The following is a 23354-nucleotide window of genomic DNA, read 5'->3' as shown; positions in this document are numbered from 1 at the left end:
GAATGTTTCCTCACTGCTGGGGAACACATGCTGTTTGTAGGTGAAACCGTAGGAAGAATGAAGGCTCAAGATGAAGAAATATCTCCAACATGGACGAGGTTGTGGGACCCACAGGGATGGGGGAACCAAGGGGATTCCACAAAGAGTCATAGAAGTGACTTCTGCCTCCGCACCATGAACATCAACCTTGTGAGATCCCGAGGAGACCATTTCTAAGGGATCAACCCACACGTGCTCAGCTCTTACCTGTGTCTTCTCTTCTTTGAGGATAACCTGCAAGACACAAAGGTGCACACTGAGTACAGCGTCTAACAAAACGGCAAGTTTGAATCTGACACAGTCTGGTAAAGCCCATCTTGAGGCTGAGCACTAAGGACTCAGTGCACCAACTGCACAGCCCTGGCTCCCCTGGGAATGGGGCTTCCTTCCCTCCAGTGAGGCCTGGCCCCTGCACGCTGCCTTGTGTCCCATCTGAGCTCCTAGCACAACATCCCACAGAACACATGGCATGAAGTAAGTCCTGTCTAGAAGGGCAGTGAGATGGCTCAAGGCAAGGCCAGTAGGGATCTGTAGTTGAGTGGGATCTCAAAACGACCTCCATTGGTCACTAACGCTCAGTGGTTATCACGCTGCCTTTTAGAATGAAATATAAGCTTATAGTTCAGCTTGTAGGGGCACAAATGGGTACTACAGGTGTAAAAATGATGAGCATCTGGCCCGAGATGGATACCAGGAGATGCCAAGTATAGCATAGCATAAGAACCTGCTCTCAGAAAGGATATATTTTACAGGCATTTCTATCGCCTTCAATTCTCCCCCCCTTCCACCTTTTCCCATAAGAAACAAGCACTGCTTTTCACTCTGTTCACCACTTTTGGTAGCTTCTTGCTCTCATTCAATAAATTATAAATACATGAGCTCTCCCTGGGAGATGGCATCCACTGTTCTCTGCAAATATTGGTTTAACAGCTGAGAGAAAACAGTGAAATATTTGCAATTCCAAAATTTCATCACTCTCTTTAAATTAAAAACCAGCTTTCAGAACCTGATGCTTCACCGCAACGCTTCCAAAAGAGAAATACCTGTTTCTTTTTCGTTTCTTGGAGCTCTTCTTTTTCTTCTTCTTCACAGGCGAGGGGCTGTAGGAAGGAGACCTGGGGGAGCAGAGAGGCATCAGGGCAAGCACAGCCCTTCACCCCCAGGGCTGCCCACCCTGAACCCCACCACCAGGCCTTGGGCTTGGGCAGTGCTGAGCCTGAGCCCTGTTCTGGGCATAAGGGGAGGATGGGAGGATGGCCAACAGATCCCCAGCCCCTCACACCTCTATTTTATACCCGTTTTGTTCCTTATGCACCAGGGGCTGCAGGACACACTTCCCCATGAGGCAAGGCCCAGGCCAACATGGCCACCCTCACCTCCGTCGCTTCTTGCGGCTGGATTTCTTCTTCTTCTTCTTCCCCCGGGCTGGTGGCAGTGCACGTTCCCCATCACACGATGGGCTGCGGAAGGGGGATAAAACCAAACAAGACTGTAAAATAAACTGATAAAAGCACCATCGGAATGACCTCACTTGGGGTTGCCCACCTCTGCGTACCACCAGACCCACCTGAGGGCCGACCAGGACAGATCAGGGCACCTAATTACACTCTAATTACCCTCACTTGAAATTAAGTGCCTCCTCCGTGGGTTTAATGGAGATATAATGAGGCAGACACTGTACGTGGCTGCGACGCCAGCTGGTTATTTGAAATGAGCTTGCTGAGGTTTACAACTCCATGACAGATTTATGGGTTTCGCTGCTTTGTAAATATGTTTTAAATAATTAATTGGCATTTGATTTGCACACAATAATTATTGAGACCGGGTGAATCTAATGGTAGCGTGAGACATGGCAAATGTTAAATAGCAATTGATTAGAAAAAATATCTATTTATTGACATGCTATGGTGATTTAGTGAGATAAGCATCTCTTACACAGTGGTTAATCTTTGGGGGGGGGAACTGCCAATTAATTTCTTTTTAAATTGTGTTACGTTTCAGCAAAAAGCAAACAGCAGTTAATGAATTTGGAGCACTGGGCTGAAAATGTGAGATGCATGAGGGCTGGTGACCCTAAAGAAAGGCAGTGAATGATGGAAACTAGAGCGCGGGATCCATGCCTCAGCATCCCCACTGCTCATCCCACTGGCTGCAGGTGCCACCGTCAGGACCTCATGGTTGAAAAGCCATCCTCACAGGGATGTGGGATGTGGGCTCCAGCACAGCTCAGCCCCCTCCTCATCTCATTCTCCATCATCAACCCCTGCCATGTCTGTGCCAGGGCATGGAGAACCTCCAGGCTGTGTGCACAGCCATAGGCAGCCTGCCTGGAGCCCTCCCCCTGCTCCCAAGATGAAGCCTTTTGTCTTTGAAGTGGAAGCCTCCTCCCTGAGCTGATCTAACTTTAATTGTTCCTCTGTGATTGTAATCAGAGTCTAATTAAAAATACACTTTAGATTACTGTTCCGGTTAGCCTGACATCTGAAGACAGTAAATGCACTTTCTGTCTCTTTCTTTCCAAGCAGAAAGGCCTTAAATCCCAGTTCAGCAGCAAAGGCTGAGACCCCAGCTGCCTTGCTTAGCAAGCTTCGTTCATTTTTACCCTTGCAAGTTGTCAGGGGCTAACAATGTACAGATAACAAAGCGATATCCTAGTTAGAGCAATGCTGCTGCTCTGATCTCAGTGTGGGTGATGGGAACTGCTGAGGGTGATCCACAGCCAGGGGGGAACCCAATGTGCCCCAACCCCTGACCAGACCTCACAGCCTCAGCAGGGATGAGGATGATGTTTCTTCCACTGAACCTCACGGCGGGGTGGTCCTGTCCCTACCTGCGTGACCTGTGCTGAGCGGGGTTGCGTCTCTCCTTCCCTCTTGCCCAGCCATTGGTGGTGGAGGTCTCCTTGGACACACAGCTGCTCAGCTTCTCAGGACGTCGATCTTCGGCAGAGTATGGCAGGCAGCTGAGTGTCCCACTGCATGGCAAGAGGCCAGAAAGAGCAATAAGAGAGCGAGAAAACAAAGGGAACCACCTGAGCCTTGCAGGTGCCTGCATGAGCCCCAGGGAGCCTGCATGAGTAGAGCCCTGCAGATATTTGTTTCAGAGAGTGGAAGCAGTAATGGAAAGCCGTAAACCATACCCAGTGAGGCACTGAGAACACCACATTTTTGGTGCCATGCAGAGTATTATACAAAGAAATAAATGAAGTATCAACAAGGCCAAGCCCGGACAGGTATTTGGGCTTTAGAGACCATCACAGCCATCGAATACAGGCTGCAGGGCCAGGACCAGGAGTGGTGCTCATCTTGGGGCTTTGGTGGTGTCAGGAGGGAAGCTAAAGTGCAGTTCCATGGGGAGGCATCACATCAGCCCCAGCTAGCCATGGCCGGAGGCTTGCAGCCCCTCGGAATTTTCTGCCTGCCCCAGTCATGAGAATCACAATTCTGGGGGCTGGAGCTGGTGCAGAAGCATCTGTTGAAGTCAAAGAGACTTAATTCCTATTTCCACCCATGTTCTCCAGAAAACCCCACCTTATCCAACAGCCCTTTCTTTCTTGGAGCACAGATTGCAATGCCTGAAGGTTTAGGAATGAACATTAGGCAAACATATAAGCTGGGGGTCAGTGGGATGAAGCCGGAGGAAATATTTCCCATGCAGGTGATGCTGGCAGATCCAGTGGTCCCTCCAGCTTTACAATCTATTACTCTGCTTGTAAAAAATTTCCCAGTCTTTTCCCATCATACGTGTTATTTTTAACCATCCAGGTAGCTACATGGTTAATCGCTTTCTTTGTGCGAGCTAATTAGCTTGTGGCATTTCCCAACCCCCTTTTAAGAACAGTCTTCGGAGGCTCAGTCATTAGGATCCATTAAAAATGTCCCCAAATTAATGACCTGTGCAAAGCTGGAGCAGCTCCAGTGGTGCGGACGGGGGCTCTCCCTGGGCACAGTGGGTGATGTCCCCACTAATGGCATTCCAGGTCCCAGCATTGAAACACATTAGCCTGAAGGCAACCAAGGGCTGCTGTCCTGCAACACGCTGGGGACCATTTCTTCTGGGCTTGGAAGTAATTATTGATGGAAATAATTATTCTCCAATCCCATCAAAGGCTGGCTTCAATTCAACCCAATACTCTCCTCCGGTGAAAGCTGAGAGTCACTAACGCTCTAAACGGGCTGGTAATCCCTTTGTGTTAAGCTCTACAGACATCGATTGAACAGAGAGATACAAACATATATATATATTTTTGTCATCTTTCATGGGCTGGGCCGTGACAGCTGGGAGAGGCACGGAGGACAGGGCAAAGGCACAGAGTGTTTGCTGCCTTGGGAGCAAACCGTGGCCGTGTACCCATCACTGCACACAGCACCATGGGCACATGCCATGCCATCAGACCATCAGATGCAGTGCTGGGTGACACAGCCCCCTCCCCTGTCCTCAGGCTCCTGAGTCCCCGAGCCATCTCCTGCCACAAAGCTCTCATCAAGCGGCCTTTCTCCTGCAGCTCCTCATGGCTGGAGGACTGAGAAGCTGAAAAACTGCCTTCCTGGTGAGCCTTCTTTGGAGGGCACAGCAGGGTTGGGTGCTGGATCACAGAATCATAGTCATGGAGTCATGAAGGTTAGGAAAGACCTCTCAGATCCTCAAACCTTAAGCCCAACCCACTCCCACCATGCCCATAACCACATCCCTCAGTGCCACATCTCCACGTTAGTCGAACAGCTCCAAGGTTGGTGACCCCACCACTCCCTGGACAGCAGTGCCAATGCATCACCAGCACAAAGACATTCACACCCACAGCCCTGGGATCCCGCTGTCCCACACCCGCTGTGGCTGTGCCACGCTCCTCTCAAAACGCATCCCTCTGTGCAGAGGAGGCTTTCTGCATTGGTGAAATCACCCTTTCCTTTCTCTCTTGCTTTCTGCCTCAGTTCTCAGTTGATTGAAAAAAGAAAATGGTTGACCTGGCAGAAGGAAGGGGGGGAAAGGAGAAGGTTGTAAAGAGATTTCCACGCCAAAACTCATGCAGATGTGTTTACGTAAATCCCTTTGAAACAGGCACTAAAAATACCTCTTTAAAATTACGAGGTGGGGGAGGTTGTAAGTGCTTTCCACAAACACAGCCACAAAACCAGCCCCACGGCAGGTTCCTTCCCCGCCTCATCCAGACCGCTGTTATTAGTGCAGCAGGAGCCCTGCCGTTTGTTATTGGAAATTATAATAGCAAATCACCGCGATATTCTCCCTGATTGCACGGATCCTGAGCCAGTTCAATTTTAATCTTCTCTCCACTGTTTCCTCGTGCATCAGCAGAGGCACCAGCTGCAGAAAAGCGCGTGGCTTTCTTGAAGCAGCTTAAGCACAGAAAAGAAACACAATTCCATAATAGGCATTTTTCATCCAATTTTTGCCTCTGTGGCTCACCCCCCTCTCACACCCTTGCATCCTGCTGCAAGCCCAAGCCCAGCAGCAGCTCCTTTTTGCTTCTTGGCCTCCAGAAATGTTTCATGACCTTTCTTATCACAACCTGGGCCAAAAAAGCAGCCCGGCTCTTCATCTTTCCAGCAGCTGATTTGCTATGCATGGCTGTGTAAGAACAGAGGCGGGTCCCCACCGGTGGTAGGGCTGGTGCCAGGTGCTCCAGGGACACTGCATTGTCACAGCCCAGGGATGGAGATAGGATGGAGCTGGGGATGGGCTTAGGGATGGGGATGGTAAAGAGATGAGGATGGGATGGGGACGGGGATGAGAATCAAATGGGGCAAGGATGGGATTGGGATGGGGATGGAAATGGGATGGGGATAGTGAAGCAATGAGGATGGCAGCAGGGTTTGGGATCGGGAGAGGATTGAGGATGGGATAAGGATAGGGCTGGGAATGGGGATGATAATGGGCACAGAGATTGGAGTGGCTCCATCTCCATCACAAACTCCTGCTGGAGGCAGCTGCTGGCAGCACTGGGGCAGATGTCCCCACCATAGCTTAGAGCTCAATTCCTGATGAGGACCTTGCCTTCGGGTGTCCTCCTCCCCAAGATGTTCCTTTCAGGGAACAGCCCTGTGCCCCTCCTGTTCTTAAATCTCCCTCCCTGGCAAACACCCCGCAGGTTCCCACACCTGGAAAGGTGACAGTGTTGTCAACCAGCTCCCATTCCCGCACCAGGCAGGGCTGTGGGTCCTCACTGCAATTCCCTTGCCCAAAGTCTCGCTCTGTCGAGCAGGGCAAATGGCAGCAAGATAAATAGTTTATTTGCCAATAACATAGCTCGTTAACTTCTAATTGAATCGCGGATTGTGAGCACACAGTTGTCGGGAGCGATGGGAGATGGCTTTGAGTGTGGCTCTTAGCAGGGCTCATCAGGCAGGAGGGGAGCACAGGGAGGTCTAGCAGGAGATGCTCCATGTTCCCTTTGGTGCTCAGACAAAGCTTATTTCCCCTCTGTCTCCAATAAGGAACTCAGCAACAAATCTCTCCCACCAGAGAGACTCCCAGCCCAGGCAGGGAGGTGGCGAGAAGCTCCTGAGGGGAAGGTCCGGCCCCAGGCTCCCAGCCCTGAGGCTGCAGACAGTCATTCCCCTGCTCAGCACATCCATCTTTAATTGGGTGTAATAATAATTTTATTGCTTGCTGGGATCTGTGAGGCTGAACTAATATTTGCAAAACGCTTTGCTATCCTCAGCTGAAAGGCAACCCGGAGCGGCAAAGGCCCCGTGCCATTCACGTCGGGATAATCCAGAATTATTCATAAACAAAATCAAGATTATGCAAATATATTCATTAGTTCTCAGCATACCTCCAGGAAAATAGAGGAATTAGTCTTGTTAACAATTGTATATTATGTAAGCGTGCGGCTAAGCACACAGACATGCTCCCCATCCACCTGGGGCTCATCCCAGGCTCTTGGGGCACTGCAGAAAGAGGTGAATTTAGGTTCGGGGTGGTCCTGATGTCCCCTTGCTGTCCCTTGGCACCAAAGCCCACCTGCGTGCCCAGGACATGATGGGATCAGTTGATAAAGGTGAACTGGAAACACCGCGCGGTTTAATTAATGCCACATGCCTTTCACTCCATAGGTTGTGTGGGTTGTTAATTATTTTTATAAAGAAAATAATTAGTCCCAATCAAGGCAGAAGCTCTCCAGAATTACAGCTCATTAACTGCTCTCACATTTTTTCTGTTCTATAAAAAGTCGCGTGGTGCTGATGAAAATTATAGACCCTTGGAATCAGCATTAAATACAAATTCAGACAGTGTTACTATCCCATTACCATCAACTGCATCGACTTGGCTTTGGTAATTGCAGCTGGAGATGAAGTGCAGGGATTTCTGCTCTGTGCGATCTCTGCAAACAAGCGCTGTGCCCATCAGCCTGCCGGAACCAACATGACACCGAGCAAATGCAGCCCCGAGGAGGGGACAGCCAGCAAGGAGACTGGGGAAGGCTTTTGTGGGTGGATGATGGGATGCTCAGGTTTGGGGCAAAGGGGACGGGCAGCAGCCTGGAAGAGGTGGGCTTATGCTGTAGGACATGGGACACACGGGATCACAGAATCATTAAGGTTCAAAAGGTCGCTGAGGTCGTCTGGTCCAACCCTAATCCATGCCGTGATCACTCCAGACCACGTCACTCAATACAACATCTGCACTTTCCTTAACACCTCCAGGGATGGTGACCCCACCACTCCCTGGGCAGCCTGTGCCACTGCATCACCAGCAGATGCTCCAGAGGGGGATGCAGGAGTGCTCCGTACACCTCCAGTTGGGTCATCCCAGGGCTGGTTCTATTGAACGGCACAGAGGCTTCATTCAAAGCCTGATTGAAAGAAATCAGAGCATGGTAAAGTGAGGTCAGGGCAAATCGATAGCGGAGCGATGGGGAGGATGAGCAGGGTGCTAGCTCTGCTGCTTCTGCACTATGAACAACAAGGTGAGCCCTGTCCTCTGCTCCACGAGGAGCATAGCTGAGAGCCAGCATGGGGCTTTGGAGAAGGAATGTGAAGTGGGGATGGGGGCAGTGAGCAGAGTGAGCCTGGAGGAGCAGCACTGAGCCCCGTGCCCATGGTCCTTCTGACCAGCCTGGAGCTGGCCCAGCTGCTCATATCATCAATGGAGAGACATCAATCAAACATGGAGTGTTGAACGGGGTTGTCTGCAGATCAATTAGCCCCAACCTTGGGATGGGGACTCGGGGACTGTTTCAACCCCTGAGCAAGCCCTCTTGCCCCCAAACAGGCCAATTTCAGCCAAACCCTCTCCCAAAAGAGGCCATTTTCAACCCAACTCTGCTCCAAAAGACCAATTTCAGCTCAGTCCCCCTGAGCTAGAAAAGGGCAAGAACAGCGCAGGGACCGCAGCGCATTCCCCAGCACCTTTCTCTCTTTTCATAGAGTTTGTTCCCACTTCCAGCTCTTTAAGCTCTCCTTGCAGTCCCTGCTGCACAAGCAGGGAAGGCACTTGTGAAAAAAAAAAAAAAAGAAAAAAAAAGGAAAAAAAAAATTGCTATTTTTACACTCCTAGTGTTTGTCAGCACTTTCAGCTTAGCCGTGGAGGGGAGGTGGTGGCACCAGGACCACACTGTGCCAGTGCACCATCACTGCTCCCGTGCTATCAGGCCCCATTCCTCTGCCTGCTGAGCACCAATGGGTTCCAAACTGGGGTGTCCACTCCAGGCACCCAACTGTCCCTCAGTTGCTCTGTGGTCACAAAAAGTGCCCAGCCCTGGTGCCCCAGGCACAGGTGGGATTTAATGCCCTGCTCCAGGCTTGGCAATGACAGAGAGGTTTCAGTGGCCACGGAAAGAAAAGGTAGGGGAAGGGAAAAAAAAAAGAGAGAGAAAAAGGAATTGCAGTCATGCATGAAATGATTTCATTTCACTGAGGAAAGGATTGCCTTTGGAAAGTTCATATTATGGAAAATCGCACATGAAGGTCCAGCTGCAGAGAGAGGGGCAGGGAGGGGGAGAAGAGGGCTCAGCCCCAGTCCTATGGATGGGTAACCCCCACAAAGGAGAACCATGCTTGTATCTCACAGCCCTGAATATCTGTTAGTTAAACCTTGAAGGAGAGGTGCGGGGTTATGAGCCCCCTCCATACAGGGTCTTGTCATGCCAAGCTGGGCTAAGTCATTTTTTTCAGACATATCTCCCATTCCTGAATTGGAGTCAGGAATGGGGTGGGGGGGGATTAGCCCCACGTAGTTTCCTGCAGCCCCTCACCCCGATGGAGACCTGAAGCCCTGCAGCCCCTCACTTTGTCCCAGGTTCATCCTCCAGAGCTCCACGAGACCCCACACTGCTGCACCATGCCCTCGGATGCAGTCTGTGCCTTTGGGGACCGATGAACTTTTACCACTGAGAATCACCCCAGCACCAAACGAGGGATGGGGCTGAGGGAAGAGGAACAGGAGGAGGAGGAGGAGGAGGAGGAGGAAGGCTCTATGGGTCCCGTGGGCATCCCCAGTTCTTCCCTCACCCCCAGCAGCCCTCGAGCTGCCTCATGAGCGCAGCCGCCGTGCAGCTGGAGCCGGCGGGCAGGGGCTGACAAAGCCGCCCTATTGACGGCACCCCGAGCACAGGGGCTTTGCTTCTCCCCCCTCCGCTTTCCTCCTCCAGGCCTGCTCCCCCCGCTGGGCCGTGGCCATGGGCTCATTAGTGCTGCGGCTCGTTGGGCGCGGGAAGGAGCAGATGGCAGCCAGGCCCCGCTGAGCAGATGCCCGATGGACAAGGGGGGGATTAGCAGAGCCGGGGGCCCTCCGGCAGCACAGCCCAGTGCTGACACATGGGGACCGAGAGGGGCAATGGGGATGAAGGAACCACAGTGATGTGCCCAGCTGCAGGTTGGGGTGGCAGAGAGCTGGGCCCCATCCCAGCCCCAAAATCACTGCCGACTGCAAATTGGGCAGTGAAACCACGTGTAGCACAGCACATCCTGGGGGATTAGGGGTTAAAATAAATCCCCATGCTGGCCTGGGGTGACCCACTTCAGCCATCTGGCAGCAGGGATGCGGCTGGTACGAGGGGTGCCAGGGGGTGACAGTGGGCAGTGGCAGCCCTGTGCCCCTTGGAGCCCCCCATGGAAGGAGAAGCAGCATCCCACAGCTGCTCCGTGGGGCTGTGAGCGGGTAATGACGATAATGAACAACCACCCACTGCCTTAAAATAAAAGACTCTCCCTGCAAGAAGAGGAAAAGGAGGAACTTCAGCTCTTCCCTCTGTACCACAGTGTTCAGTATCCCCTATGCTCCATGGATTCGAGGGCAGACCCCCGATCGCAGCCCCTGGTTGGGCACGGGTGGGATTAATGTATTCTTTTGTTAAGGATGAAGTGTGGTTTTAGCAGAGCTTTAGTCCTGCAAACCTCCCAGAGCGCCTGTCAGGAATTAGGATGGAAGAGGCTTTATCTGCAGGGCCGGGGCACCCTGGGGAAGCACCACACTCTGATCTGGGGCTGCGCATGGACCCGAAAGGCAAGAACCCCACAGACCCGTCCAGGAGGAGGAAAATCCCCTTCAATGCAATGGGAACCCCACGCTGCCCATGGCTGCCAAGCTGGAAGGAAACAGGGACACAGATGGTCACCGTAGTGTTGTGCTGGGCTTCCTGCTCACTTCATCCCTCTGCCTGCTGGCACAGAGGGCTTTGCTCTTAGATCAGTTCTGCAGTGAAGCCTTTGGGATCGCAGCTGTAAGAGCCACTGCTGCCCTTGGTGCCCCAAGCTGAGCTTCCCCAGTATCCAAACCTGATCGATCACTTATGGAGAGGTGGAAGAATTTAGTGACCTCAGTGGGGGACCCCATGGGCTGGGATGTTTGGTGCAGTCTGATCCCCCAGACCTATCCTGCACCAATCAAACACCTTCGCCAAACTCTGGTGACACTGAGCAATGGAAAGAAGCTTTGAAAAACAATGCAGAGATGCTCTTAAGCAATATTGTGACAGCCAACAGAATCTGAGGATGTGTAGTTGTGACAAAGTCGCACAAATCCCTGCATATCCCAGCAGAGCTCGGTGGGTACCAGCAGCCACTCGGTCCCATTTTGTGCGGTCTGACCCTGCTGCCCTGGGCTTTGGCTCCAAGGGAAGGAGGGGAACAGACAACCAGAGGGACACGCACACCTCAAAACTATAACGCAGCCCCTAACACCACTCTAAGCTCCAAAGAGTCAAAGTTTCCCAAGCATCACTTGGGGAGGGGGGAACAGAAAGCTCAGATTCCCCAGCCCCAGGCAGGGGGGTCCCCTGTGAGCCCAGCCCCTAAGGTTCGCAAAAGGGAGCAGACCCCAAGCCGAGGGTTCCACACGCCCTTACCTGGGCAGCGGTTTGCGGGCGGTGATGCTGGCCACGATGATGCTCTCCGGTCGCGGTGTGGCCACGGCTTTGAAGGTCCCTCGCCAGAACTTCTCGAAGAGCTGCTTCTCGCCCTGCTGCACGCTGGCCATGGCCCCGGCACGGCTCGGCACGGCCGCTCTCCGCGGTGCTGATCGCTACATCCCTCCCGACCGCGCACGGCTCGGTTCGGTGCCGGCTTGGGTTCAGTCCAAGGTTTAACGGGGGATATCCCGGTTCGGTAGGGCTGGAGGGGAGCGTGTGAAGCCGAGCCAGCTCCCGGCTCCCGTTTTGTGGCAGCGAGGCGGGGAATGGGGCCGGGCCCGCTCTTGTCCCCTCCCCGGTGCCGCCTCCCACAGCTGCTCCGCTGGGAGCATCCCTGGACCAAGAGCATCCTTGGCTGGGAGCACCAGGATAGTCCTCGTGGGGCCCATTTCGGCCGCGCAGGAAGCGTCCCAGAGCTCTCGACCCTTGGAGGGGATTTGTCTCTCGCAGCACAAGGGACGGTGACCTTGGATGGATGCGCTGCTCCCTGTTGTGTCTCAGAGAGCCACGTGCTGATTTATGTAAGCAACCAGGGGATAATGGAGCCAGGAACAATAGCCAGGAACAACAGAGAAAGAAGAAAAATCACAGAGGACTTGAGCACTTTCTTGTGATAAATACACGAGCAGCAGGGCCAGCTCCATCCCATTGCTGCAGCTTGGTGACCAAATGCTCAATCAGGCACTGGTGCCTGCCCTGAGGTTTGCAGGATGCAGCTACAGCCAAGGTCCCGGTACATCATACAACACTTCCACCAATCCCCTTTTTAACCCCCCAGCTCACAGCCATCCCCACCAGTCCAGACCCCGTCCCTGGGGCTGGAGACTGGAGTTGCTTGAAACACCCCCAGATTCGCTGCCAAACACCAGGGATAATGAATATTTGCACTATTAAATTAGCAGCCCGGGTGGCGTGTGTGCAGGGGGAAGGCAGTGATTGTTACAAGCAGAAACCTCTCCTGGCGTACCTCATGGAGACATCAGCGAGCTAATTAAGCAATTGGCTCCGTTAACGGAGGCTCCTAGGAATACACTTCCCCGCTATAGAATAACTGCGCTGTAATAAATTGCCTCATAAATAAACAGCCAGAAAAAGCAACATAAGATGCCCAGAAAAAGCTGTGTGCGATAAGCAGAGGCGATGCTGGGTGCTACCGGCACTACCAGCACAGTCCCAGCACCACACCCTGCAGGGAGCAGCCCCGTGGGGATGCTCCATCCCCTTTTTCTCCCCCCACCCTAAGGGCCCAGCCCCCCTTGCCCACCCCAGTCCCTGATTTTGATTTGAGAGATGACAGCCAAAAGCTGCCCAGGGCATCCAGCTGCTGCCATGGATGAGCACAGGGAGCTCAGCAGGACAGATCTGCGCCTGCTGAGAGGTTCCCAAGGGGAGGAAAGCAGAAAATGCATTTACCCAGGATTACATTTTAATCTCTTCTCCCTTCCAGAGCGAATAAAGCTGGGTTTGTCTTGGAGCTGGACAAATATTTTTCTATAGATGTCGTATTTTCCCTTGGTTTTGGATTGCTTGCCTCGTGTTTTACACATTGCAGCACCCGGTGGATGCTGAGTGCCTACTGCAGCTGCTGTTCTGTGCCCATTGGTTCTTGTGGCCCCCAAATACCCATCAAAGCAGAACCAAGCCCACCCCTGTGGCCCCATGGCCAGGACAGTGGCATCACACCACCTTGTGCTTTGAGGGCTTCTCCATCCATACCTCTGTCCCCACTTTGCTCCTCACGGGTGAAGGCTCTCCAGCAGTCTGCTTTTGCACCAAACCTCCCCACATCCACCTCCCCGCATCTCCCAGCCAAGCAGGTTTCCTGCAAATGCAGAAAATCAATGATTACCTCTGGAAGTATTCATTAGAACTCAAGAGTCAATAAACAAAGGCTGTGAGTACCCTCTATTCATTACACTCAGCAGCACCTACCAATTATTCTCTCTGCTAGCTAAACTAGTCCCAGCCAGCAGTGGGGGGATTTTGGCTGTACACTGAGGATGCAACATGTCTTGGGTCCATCCCTGCCAGGCCAGCATTCATATCTGCCATTGGAAACATCCATTTCATGGAAAGTTTTCCCATAGAGAAGCCCCCAAGAACAGCCCCCATCACTGGGTCCCTTCACCTTCCCAGCAGCTGGGGACATCCAAGGATGAGGCTTTGGAGGTGACTTTGGATGGGAGAGAGAAACGGGTAAGGACTAAAAGCCCTCTTTTCCTTGAAATAGAAGTATGGAGGCGCACTGTCCTACACATGTGGGAAGGTGGGCATTTTGGAAGCTGGTGGCATCCAGCTGTTGTCACCAGGCTCAAACCACCTGCATAGTGACAGGGCATTCCCATCCCAACCCATCCAATGCCATCCCATCCCTCCCTTCCATGGGGCTGCCCCATCCCAACACAAACCATCCCTCCCTTCCCTGGAGACATCAGCTGGATGCAGGCTTTTTCCAAGTGTCCATCCCACACAGCTTCATGGCCTCGTGCGCCGTGCAGGGGGACGGCACCCCTCTTGCTAATGCAGCAATTAGACATGTTCACATTAACCAGATAATTAAACAGAAAGGCACTAATTGAATAAACAGGAGAATTGAATGCCAATGACATGGGGAGAAAGGAGGCTGTGGACGGGTGGCTGAGGGACGGCTACTGCCATACAAGCTTTCAGAGCTGCAGGGAACAAGCAGAGGACTTGGGGAGCAGACACTTCCTGCTGAGATACACTGATGGAAATGCGGAAACGTTTCACTGCGCCGTGACTTTATATATTTCTGAATGCAGCTGCAGCTCCGCTCCATTCCGGGCTAATTTAAGCTCCAGTTAAACCAGGCTAAATTACAGCCCTGGAAACCAATGTGACAGGGAATGTGTCCAGGAGCCCCAAATCCTGCTGATCTTGCTGTCTCCTTCCTACTGGACTGGACTAAGTGCCCCTGGCAAAATGTCACTGCATGTCGCCAAGGGACTGCAAACAACCCTTGGTGCCCTCTGGTTCCCAGCTGAGCAGGGCAGGATCCTGCTGTGCTAAGACCAGCAGGATTAGCTCTGGGGACAGGGGACAAGCGAGCCCCAAGGGCAGGGTATTGCCACCCCAGCTGTGGAACCCAGAGCCCCTTTGGTTGCTCCAGAAGAGCAAGTGGTCATCTGAGACCAAAGCAGCAAAGGTCGGGGGGGGGGGCAGAGGCTGTTTGCCCTCAGATTTTTATTTTTAATAGAATAAAGAGGAGATTATTAGATACAATTAATCGTTCACACTGTACAGGAGATGAAAGTGTGGGGAGTAAGCAGATGCCGGTCACGATTCAGCGCTCATTAAGGCAAGAGCGGGATTCATCTCATACACATGATTAACTCCTGGCCGCTGATGATTTACATGGCAGATGATCAAAAGAGAATTAATTACCCCACAAAAGGGGCTGCCTCCAGCCCGGCCCCAGCAGTGCTGTCAACGGTAGAGCCGTCAGTCCCCAAAACCACGTCTACAGCCACCACGCTGCTCATACAACCACACCGCAGCCATTCCCTGCGAGCAGCTGCAGAGCAGGAGATCCAGGCATGTCCCTCCACCACCAGGGCTGCTCTGCCCCACTGGGTTCCTTCATCCAAGAGGGCAATGCACACTTAAAGGCCCCAGAGCCCAGCCCAAGCCAGGGCATCCCTCAACCCCAGCTTAGCATCCACTGCTCAGATAATGAACCTGTGCTGATTATCACCTCTATTTTGAAGATATGAACTCCCTCAGGAGTCACCTTCAGCACCAGGAGGTGGCCCCTCCCGAGGTCGTGGGAGACGAGCTGATTGCATGCAGCTGATTAGCAATTAGCCTGGCGTGCTCCAGCTGTAAATACCGACACCAGGGCTGGGGAGGCATCCTGTGTGCTGATATTAATAAGGAGAGGGGCACGCAGCCCCTGCATGAAGGAACAGGCTCCAAAATAATACTTCCCAAGAATTTTGGCAGTCTGCAGCACTCAAGTCCCAGAGAGCACTGCATCCTGCTGCCTGCCCAACAGCATAAGAATTGTGTCTTTAATACGAGGCTGCAATATTGGCCTGTAAATAACGTAATAACAGATTTACAGATTGGCCACCACTAGTGGTACGAGCTATTAATGGCTGGGGGATCGTGAGGGACAGCTCCTGTTCCAACCCCGAAGGATTCAGAGCCCCCAGGGGACACAGGGTTTGGTGACAGGGTCCCATCCTCATGGGATTGAACTGAGCCCAGCTCACCCAGTGCCACTGCCCCCAGAACCATGAGGTTGGCACACATCTGTTGCCGGTTTCCATCTCTCTGCCCACGGCTTTTAGAGGCACTCAGCTGCAGATTGTCTCCATGACCCAAGCCCCATTCCCCAGGGCTTTAAAAGCCTCAGCATAAAAGAAATTAATAACAAAGTGAATTGTACTTGAAGGCAGCTGCTGGAGTGAGGAAGGCAATGCCTGGAGCTCAGGGGCTGTAGCAGCACAGGCAAGCGAGACGCGCTCCATGGGCTCACAGCGCTGGCAGTGATGGATGAGGCCACTTCCAGAGCAGACTGAACCAGGGTGGCTTAAAACCAAAGTTTACCGAGGGCCAGTGTGCTGCCTGCCCAAAACACTGCACGCAGAAGTCTGATGGCACCATGGCAGGGGGCAGTGGGGGTCTGGGTTCTGCCAGCCCTGCCTTAGTGAGCTGGGATGGATGGGCACCCCTTGCTGTTCCACGAGGTCTGAATGGATGTTCAGCCCTCAAAGTCACTGTTCTCCATTTTCACACTGCTCCTGGACCGTGGTGTTTGATTCAAGATGACCAGAACTTGGAGAACCTCAAACCAAAATCTCTACAACTTCATCTGAAGGCTACAGGGGGTTCATCCTCAGCCTTTCCCCAGTCAGCAATGCAGAGATCCCAGCTCTCTGCAGAGCGGAGATCTCAGCTGCCCAGAGAGGTACACAACAATGTGTTGCCAACTGGGATCCCACCTCCACATCCCCCCTTGTCTGACAAGGCCAGAAATCACCCACTCAGTCTTCAAGCAGTGGTTCAAAGCTTCTACAACGCTCTCAAAATTAATTAGCAGATGAAAAGTAATCCAGGATAAGACTTATCAAGGCATAAGAAGCATGACACAGCCAGGGAGCCAACACAGCAAAAGGGTCCACGTTCTTGATCAAATCCAACCCTCCTGGGAAAACACAGCCTCCTCCCCTCCCAAACAGGAGTTGATCCCCACCAGAGAGACATGGCAAGCAACACAACCTCAGGCTGAGCAGAGCTGTGGAGGCTCCCTGCTCGTGTTGGTCCCATTCCTGCAGACTCCTGCCCTTCTCAGGTGCACACAGAGCCTAGAAGACCTCCAACATGCCCCAAAACATTGGGTTCACACTCTGGACTCTCCTCATGGCAATGATATCTCTGCTCCATTGGCTGTGGCTGTCCCCACTGCCATTGCCACAGGATGCACAGAGCTCCCCATGCCCCATAGCTCCCTCTGCATGAAGAAATCACCACTTTATCTCCAAAACCCCTCTCCCCAGGAACTTCCTCAAAGCGTTTGCAAGTAACAAATAAATAATCAGCGACAGCAAGCTGGCTGCACCAGAACATTTATATCATATAATGCACCATTTGTTTTCAATTATCATGGTGCTTTCCCCTCTCCCTCCCCGTGCACTTGGCAGGTTGCTGGTGGAAAGTTTGCCGAGTTGCAAAACATCCTCATACAAAATGCACCAGGGAATGAGGACGGATGGCAGGGTGGGAAGGACAGACAGACACCTCGGGGCCATGGGAGCTCTTGGGGTGGGTTGTGGTTTCCAAGCTGGTCATAAAGCCACCAATCATCCCCACCCCCACAGCTCCTCATGGCCCAGGGACCTCCACACTTCCCATGCCCTTGGGTGGGGATGGGATGCTGCACTGCCTTACACCTGTGCTCCCACCAGCTCTGTTTTCCCACCTCTGTCTCAGTCAAAGCCATTTAAAGCTCCCTGACATATCATGAAGGATCTTCCAGTGGGGTTCAGAGACTAAGATTTGTATTGAGAAGCCCAAATTTATTGGATTAATGCTGTGGACCAAAACCACGGCTGCTTAACAATTGGAGGATCTGTATTTTACAGCAACGTAACTAATAAGGCCATTAATACAAACTGGGCTCACTCCAGACATTTATATAGCTGTAAATCTCTCTCAGCACTGGAATTATTTATGCCATCGCAGGCACTCGAGCAGTGCTGTCGTCCTTTATCAGGCTGAAAGATTTAAGCCAAGAGACAATGATGCTAACTGTAACGAAAGGGAGCATGAGCAAAGAGAGGACGGCGCTGGCACAGCAGGAGCAAGGCCATGACCTGACCAGAAGCAAATGCAATCCCTGCTCTTGGGCTTTGGGGGGCAGCTCCCCATTTCCAGCAGCAATAAGGTCAGGGCACCTGCAGCCCAGGTGCTTAAGGTCAAGCCCTTTAGGATGCATCTGTGCTTCAGGTCTGTCCTGAGCAAAGAAAACTTGGAGAGAGAAGCAAATAAATCCATACAGAACAAGGTGGCTAAAAAACCCCCAAAGCAGCCCCAAGCAGCACAGGAAATTGTAAACAGGGAGAGGAGAGGGTGTGGGTGGTGGGAGCAGAGAGCAGCCTGCCAGCCCTCCATGTGCACTAATTATTTCTGGCATTATCTGCACCGACAGATAAGGTTTTCATTAATAAACTCAAAGAGAAACAGGGGCTGGGGGGGGAAGGGAGAAGCATCAGCAGCTGAGAGCTGCAAATTGGCCACAACCAGCAGCAAAATGCAATCAGGTGCGGGGAGCAGTGAGGGGCCCAGCAGCAGTGGTGGCAGCAGAGGGGACATGGGGGACAATAATTAGCAGCAGTCATTTCCCTGCTCACTGCTGCTTCGCAGGCTGCCTCCTAATTCACTGCATGTTGGAAAAGAAATCATCAGTAAGGTTTCATAGCAGGGCCTTATTAAGCCCACTATCTGCAGATATTTAATTGGACGAGATAAAGCCAGGGCAGCCCGGGATGCAGGACAAGGGAGGTGCATCAGCACACAGCCACTGTGCTCCTGCAACAAGCATGCAGGCAGATGTGCATGCACAGGGTGATGGGCTGCAGGGATGCTCAAGCCAGGGATTTTAACTTATCTCATGCAAAGGGGAGAAAGTGGAACCCCAGATCCTGCTCACAGCATTAGGGCTGGGAGTCAAGGGGCAGGATGATGATGCAGGATGGGGCAAGCATTGTGCATTCGGATAGACTTACGGAGGCAGCAGGATGGACGGATAGGGTCACAAAGCCACAGCAATTAGCAGGAGCAGGCTGGTCCCCTCTCGGCCTTGGTTTCCATGGCAACGGGGTGGTTCAGCACATCTCCTCATGCACAACCTCAGCACAAAGGTCAGGGCAGCATGGCAGAGGAAGATGCCCGGTCCTGCTGAAACAGAATACCATGGCAAATCAGTAAAACAGGGACGAAAGAGAGCAACCTTCCCAAAAAGCTCAATCCTGAAAATGCCTCCACCCCAAACAGCCACCTCAGGGTGCACACACCAGGGTCAGCAGCAGCCCCTTGCTCTATTTTCCATTGCTCAAAGCCAACACGAGTGGCATTTCCACCAGGCTCACCACTCCCCTGGTCCTGGGTTGCTGCTCTCTGATGGCTGCTGGGAGGTCACAGCACCCCAAACACAAAGACATGTAGCTCTCCTGCACACCCTTTGCTCTCCAAGGTGCAGAGCCCCAGGGCCTCCGGCAAACTGCATCTGCAGAGAGAACGCAGAGAGACTGGGAAGGTGGGGAGAGGATTGCTGGCTGCTTTGATGCTCTCCTTAAACCAGGGGCTTTGCAAAAGAAGTGAGAGCTGCACACAGGTGAGAGGACAGCATTTCCCGAGGCAGAGCAAGTTGCCATCCCGGTAAATACTTCATTAGGGGTCAAACTGCCAGCACAGGGAGTTCTACGCACAGAGATTTATCGTCTGTTTGAAAAACAGCAGCTTATCAGAAAGGATTTCCTTCTGTCTGGAACCAGGAGTCTGCTTCCATGCCCAGCTGTTTAAAACCAGCACTACCTGATGGATGCTCTCGTGCTGCCCCAAACAGAGCCAGCTCAGGGACCGGGGCAGCTTGGGCCCCTTGATCTGCTTTTGCTCAGTGAGCAGAAGGTGCAGAGACCTCAGGTGTTCTCCCAGCCTTACAGGAGTCTTCCAGGTGCCCATCAACTCAGAGAGCCAGAAGAGAGGGGATGCCAGCCAGAGACCTGCATCTCATAGGGAAAAAGGCTGAGCTTCACCTCTTTGAAAGGTAAGATAAAAACTCCTTGTGTAACTAAAACTTCCCTGAGCAAAAGTAGCCAAGACAAATCTATTTGCAGGCAGAAATCTAAAAGGAGTTTGGAGCAGCAGCAGAAGCTTTGGGCAATTAGAAGAGAGATTCTCCTGGGATGGAAGCTCAGGATGGAGAGGTGTTAACAACCTCATAGAAGCACCTCCTTTCTCACACCTCACGTCACTTATTGAGGAGCTGAGCAATAAGAACCCTCCCTATTCCAGACACTGGTAATGGCAGCAACCTATCCTGCTTGGTTGTAATTAACTCCAAAATCACTACAAACCTGAGCAGCTGAAGAACACTTCAGTCCCCACAAATGGAGCCAAGCTGCAAGAAAGCAAATAGAATCCATCCTGGCTAATGATTTGTTCCTAATTGTCAAAAGAAAAAGCTGGATTGATGAAAGGAGTCGGTAAGCAGAACAACAGCACGAGTGTACTTGAAGGCAAGAGCTGTAACAGGATCCGAGAGCAAGGCTTGTCATAATCCACGGGCTGTTAATTATCTAAACACTGGGCCCTTGGAGCTGCATGAGTGAGGATTAATTAGTTTTTGAAATAATAGCTAAATTGATACTGGGAAAGAGTTTGGGTTCCAAAATAATGGCTGAAAATTAGCCAGCTCCTTTCCCCGCTTCTCTTTGCCGCGCTCAGAAGGACATTTGTCTCTGTTGTCTTTCCAGAAAAGGGCCATTAATCACAGTGGCAGATGGCCCTTCCCAGACCTGCAGTGCTGCGGAGAGACAAAAGGAAGGCAGAAGAGAAGGAGGAAGGAATCACCTACAAGCGCTGGGAGAAATAAAACCTCAGAACCGGGGAGAGAAACTGCGGAGAGCAGCCTGCGGGAGAGCTGGACCTGCCAGAGTAACTGCTGCAGACGGAGGGTATCTCCTGTGACAGGCAGGTGCCAACGGGAAAGGGTCTGACCACCTCCAAAACACATTTCCAGCATCCCCAGCCCACCCCCCAATGCGCACATCCCTCACTGCCGCATCCCCACGGCTCTGGAGCACCTGCAGGGATGGTGAGCCCAGCACTCCCTGTGTAGCTGTGCCACTGCATCGCTGCTCTTTTGGAGATGGAACTTTTCCTTGTGTGCTCTGCCCATCCTCCTGCCAACGGGAGGCACAGAGCCTTGCCCTCCCCTCTGTGTCCCACGACTCTTCATGCACGTTTTTGGGGCACCCTGGGAAATGAGCTCAGTGTGGCAGCAGGGAGGGAGCAGCCAGCCGAAAGCTGCAGCATTAATCACAGCAGCCTCCCCGCGCGGAGCCCGTTGTCTTGAATGAATGTCTGCTCCATAAAGTACGCACAGCTGACGCGCGTGAAACCCTTCATAGCATTTACTGATGTACATTACCTTGGCTTTTACAGCATAATAAATACGGGGGGAGAGACAGACACCCATCCCCTGATCGGCTACGGCAGCAAGGAGGGGATAAATGTTTGGCTGGGGGGAAAGCTGCCTCCTCCAGCACCTTCCAGAGCCACAGGGAACCCACAGAGCCCCTATGAACACGTGCCCTACACAAATAGTGACCCAAAGGAGGGCAGCTGACACTCAGCTCTGCTCTCACTCTGCACTGCTTCTCTGTAGGATCAAACCTCAGTGGTTTGGTTTGCTACACAACTCGGAGGAAAGATCCTATTAGATAAGAGTGAGCACAGCAGGCCTGGAACTGAGGGAAGCCGCTCCATCTCCAGGAGGCTCAGTTTATCAGCACAGGGCTCAGACACACCGAGAACCCACCGCAGCGTCAGGCAGCAAGCAGCAAACATCTCATTAGTTACAGCAGGGCTCCCGCTGCTCTGCCAGCCAGCTCTGGGCCTGCTTGGAATGGGGAGCTGAGTTCCCTCCCAGAAGCAAATCAAAGGCAGCACAGAGGGGGGTAGCGCACCTTGCTGCTGCCAGTGCAGCGCTGTCCTCCTGCTCCTGGTCTCACTCCACTTAGCTAAGGCAATGCCTTAGCTAGATTAATCGCTCACACCACGGGCAAGAGAAGTCAAGTGGATGTCGTCTCCTTGGCTATTACTCTGATTTTTCATCCTTCGCTTGCTGTGAATAAAGAAATGAGAGTGAGAGCGGCAGCCCCCAGCCCAGCCCTGGCTGTAGTGCTCAGTCAGCTGCACAGCATCCATCCTCAGCAGCCGCAGCAGGGCAAGGAGCACCGCTCTGCCCTTCATCGTCCAGCAAGCACTGATTTATCTCCAGGTGTTGAGAAGCAGTGTGGCTTGTGAGCATCCCTTCAGCAAACCAGAGCCCGGTGGTTCTCCCTTCTGCAGAGGGACCTGGAGCAATTCCTGCTTTTGGGTGCCCTCACCAGAAACAGAAGTGAAGGCAGCAGCAGTGTTCTCAGCATGGGCTCCTCTCTTTGACCCCTCTGAGTTTTTGCTCCAGTCCAGTCCCAGGTTTTCTACCTGCCAGGCCAGGTCCCTGCTGGGTGCCCCTTGGCCAGCAGGACAGCAAGGGACAGGCCAGTCCAAACAAGGCAGGGATGCTGCATAGGTCTGTCGGTCTAGTATACCTGGATCTCTTGCTGCTTATGTTTACCATTCATGCTTGTGTCTCCTGAGCTCTTTTGTTGCTATTCACTGTGCTGAGGCACTCCCGGGCACAGAGAAGAGCAGCTGGATGGGGTTTCTTTACCCATCACTGGGTAAGGCAGCTCCAGGGGATGCATGAGCTGCCACTGGACTCGACCAGCGTGCAGCCAGCAAGAGACAAAACTGAGTGGACACAGCTTCCCATGCCCCGCATCACTAACGATAGGAAACGATGCTGCTTCCCCGAGGACAGGAGACTCGTCAGGGCAGGTGGCTGCAGCAGAAAGGAAAGGAGCTCTTACTTGTTTTTGGACAGGCTCAAGGATGCTCCAGGGGAAAGCACTGCAGGCAGAGTGCTGGATTGAGAGAGAAACCGGTCTGGAGCCCATCTTGGGTACATCGCTGATGAAAAAGGAAGAAAAGAGAAATCAAGATTTCCTGCCCCCAATTTGCTGACTCAGTAATGACTCAAGGGCCTAAATTTAGCTATTGAAGTGCTCAGCAGCAGGGCGAGCGGCTGTCGGCCTCTCCTTAACCTTATTACAAGACCTTTCAAGCAGACCTTTCCCCAGCTCAGAAGGGATTCTGCTCACGCTCCAAGGGGATTGTATGGCACCTCTGAAAGCTGGAAGAAAGCAGATGTTCATACATAGGTACACACACAGCTTCCCAGTGCCAACGCAAGACCTGGGAGTGAAGCACTTGAGAGCATCACGCTTGTTGAGTCACCATAGCAACAGGGAGTTTTTAAAAGCAATTAGGTGTGGGTTCATCTGTGCCGCTCAAAAGGATCGCAGAGCACTGCCTCTCTTCCCTGCAGCTCCTGCACATGGGGCTGCTATGGCAGAGATAGGCACGATGGCTCCAGCTGTATGGCCACGGGCAGACCTGGAGCTGCTCTGTGAGTCAGGAAGGTACTGGTACACAGCTCAGCTTGGCCCAGGGAAAGATATAGCTGTGACCCAGGCCTATTTCTCTAGCCAGGACACAATGAGGTGGAGTCCAATGCTTCCCAACCATACAAAAGTATAAATTCCTAATAGCAATGACAGCATCTCCTGCATCACAGCTTGAGCCATCCATAAGC

The 23354-nt window shown here is 52.6% G+C and overlaps 1 protein-coding gene across 1 annotated transcript in view; it reads right to left on the bottom strand.

Annotated features, from left to right (window-relative positions):
• The window catches only part of SRRM4 (serine/arginine repetitive matrix 4), a 62788-nt gene that overhangs the window by 17250 nt on the left and 22184 nt on the right, over positions 1 to 23354 (bottom strand). The window contains exons 7-13 of the mRNA XM_072350713.1: positions 18658 to 18826; positions 13124 to 13229; positions 11345 to 11919; positions 2870 to 3013; positions 1416 to 1499; positions 1083 to 1154; positions 247 to 273 (exon numbers count right to left, since the gene is read on the bottom strand). Of these exons, the coding sequence (XP_072206814.1) occupies positions 247 to 273; positions 1083 to 1154; positions 1416 to 1499; positions 2870 to 3013; positions 11345 to 11475 (458 nt within the window). The 5' untranslated portion in view covers positions 11476 to 11919; positions 13124 to 13229; positions 18658 to 18826. The remainder of the gene's footprint in view (positions 1 to 246; positions 274 to 1082; positions 1155 to 1415; positions 1500 to 2869; positions 3014 to 11344; positions 11920 to 13123; positions 13230 to 18657; positions 18827 to 23354) is intronic.

This window comes from Excalfactoria chinensis, chromosome 16 (assembly GCF_039878825.1).
Source record: "Excalfactoria chinensis isolate bCotChi1 chromosome 16, bCotChi1.hap2, whole genome shotgun sequence".
Lineage (NCBI taxonomy): Eukaryota > Metazoa > Chordata > Aves > Galliformes > Phasianidae > Excalfactoria > Excalfactoria chinensis.
Note: the sequence above shows the minus strand (reverse complement) of the source record. Positions and strands in the feature narration are given on the sequence as shown.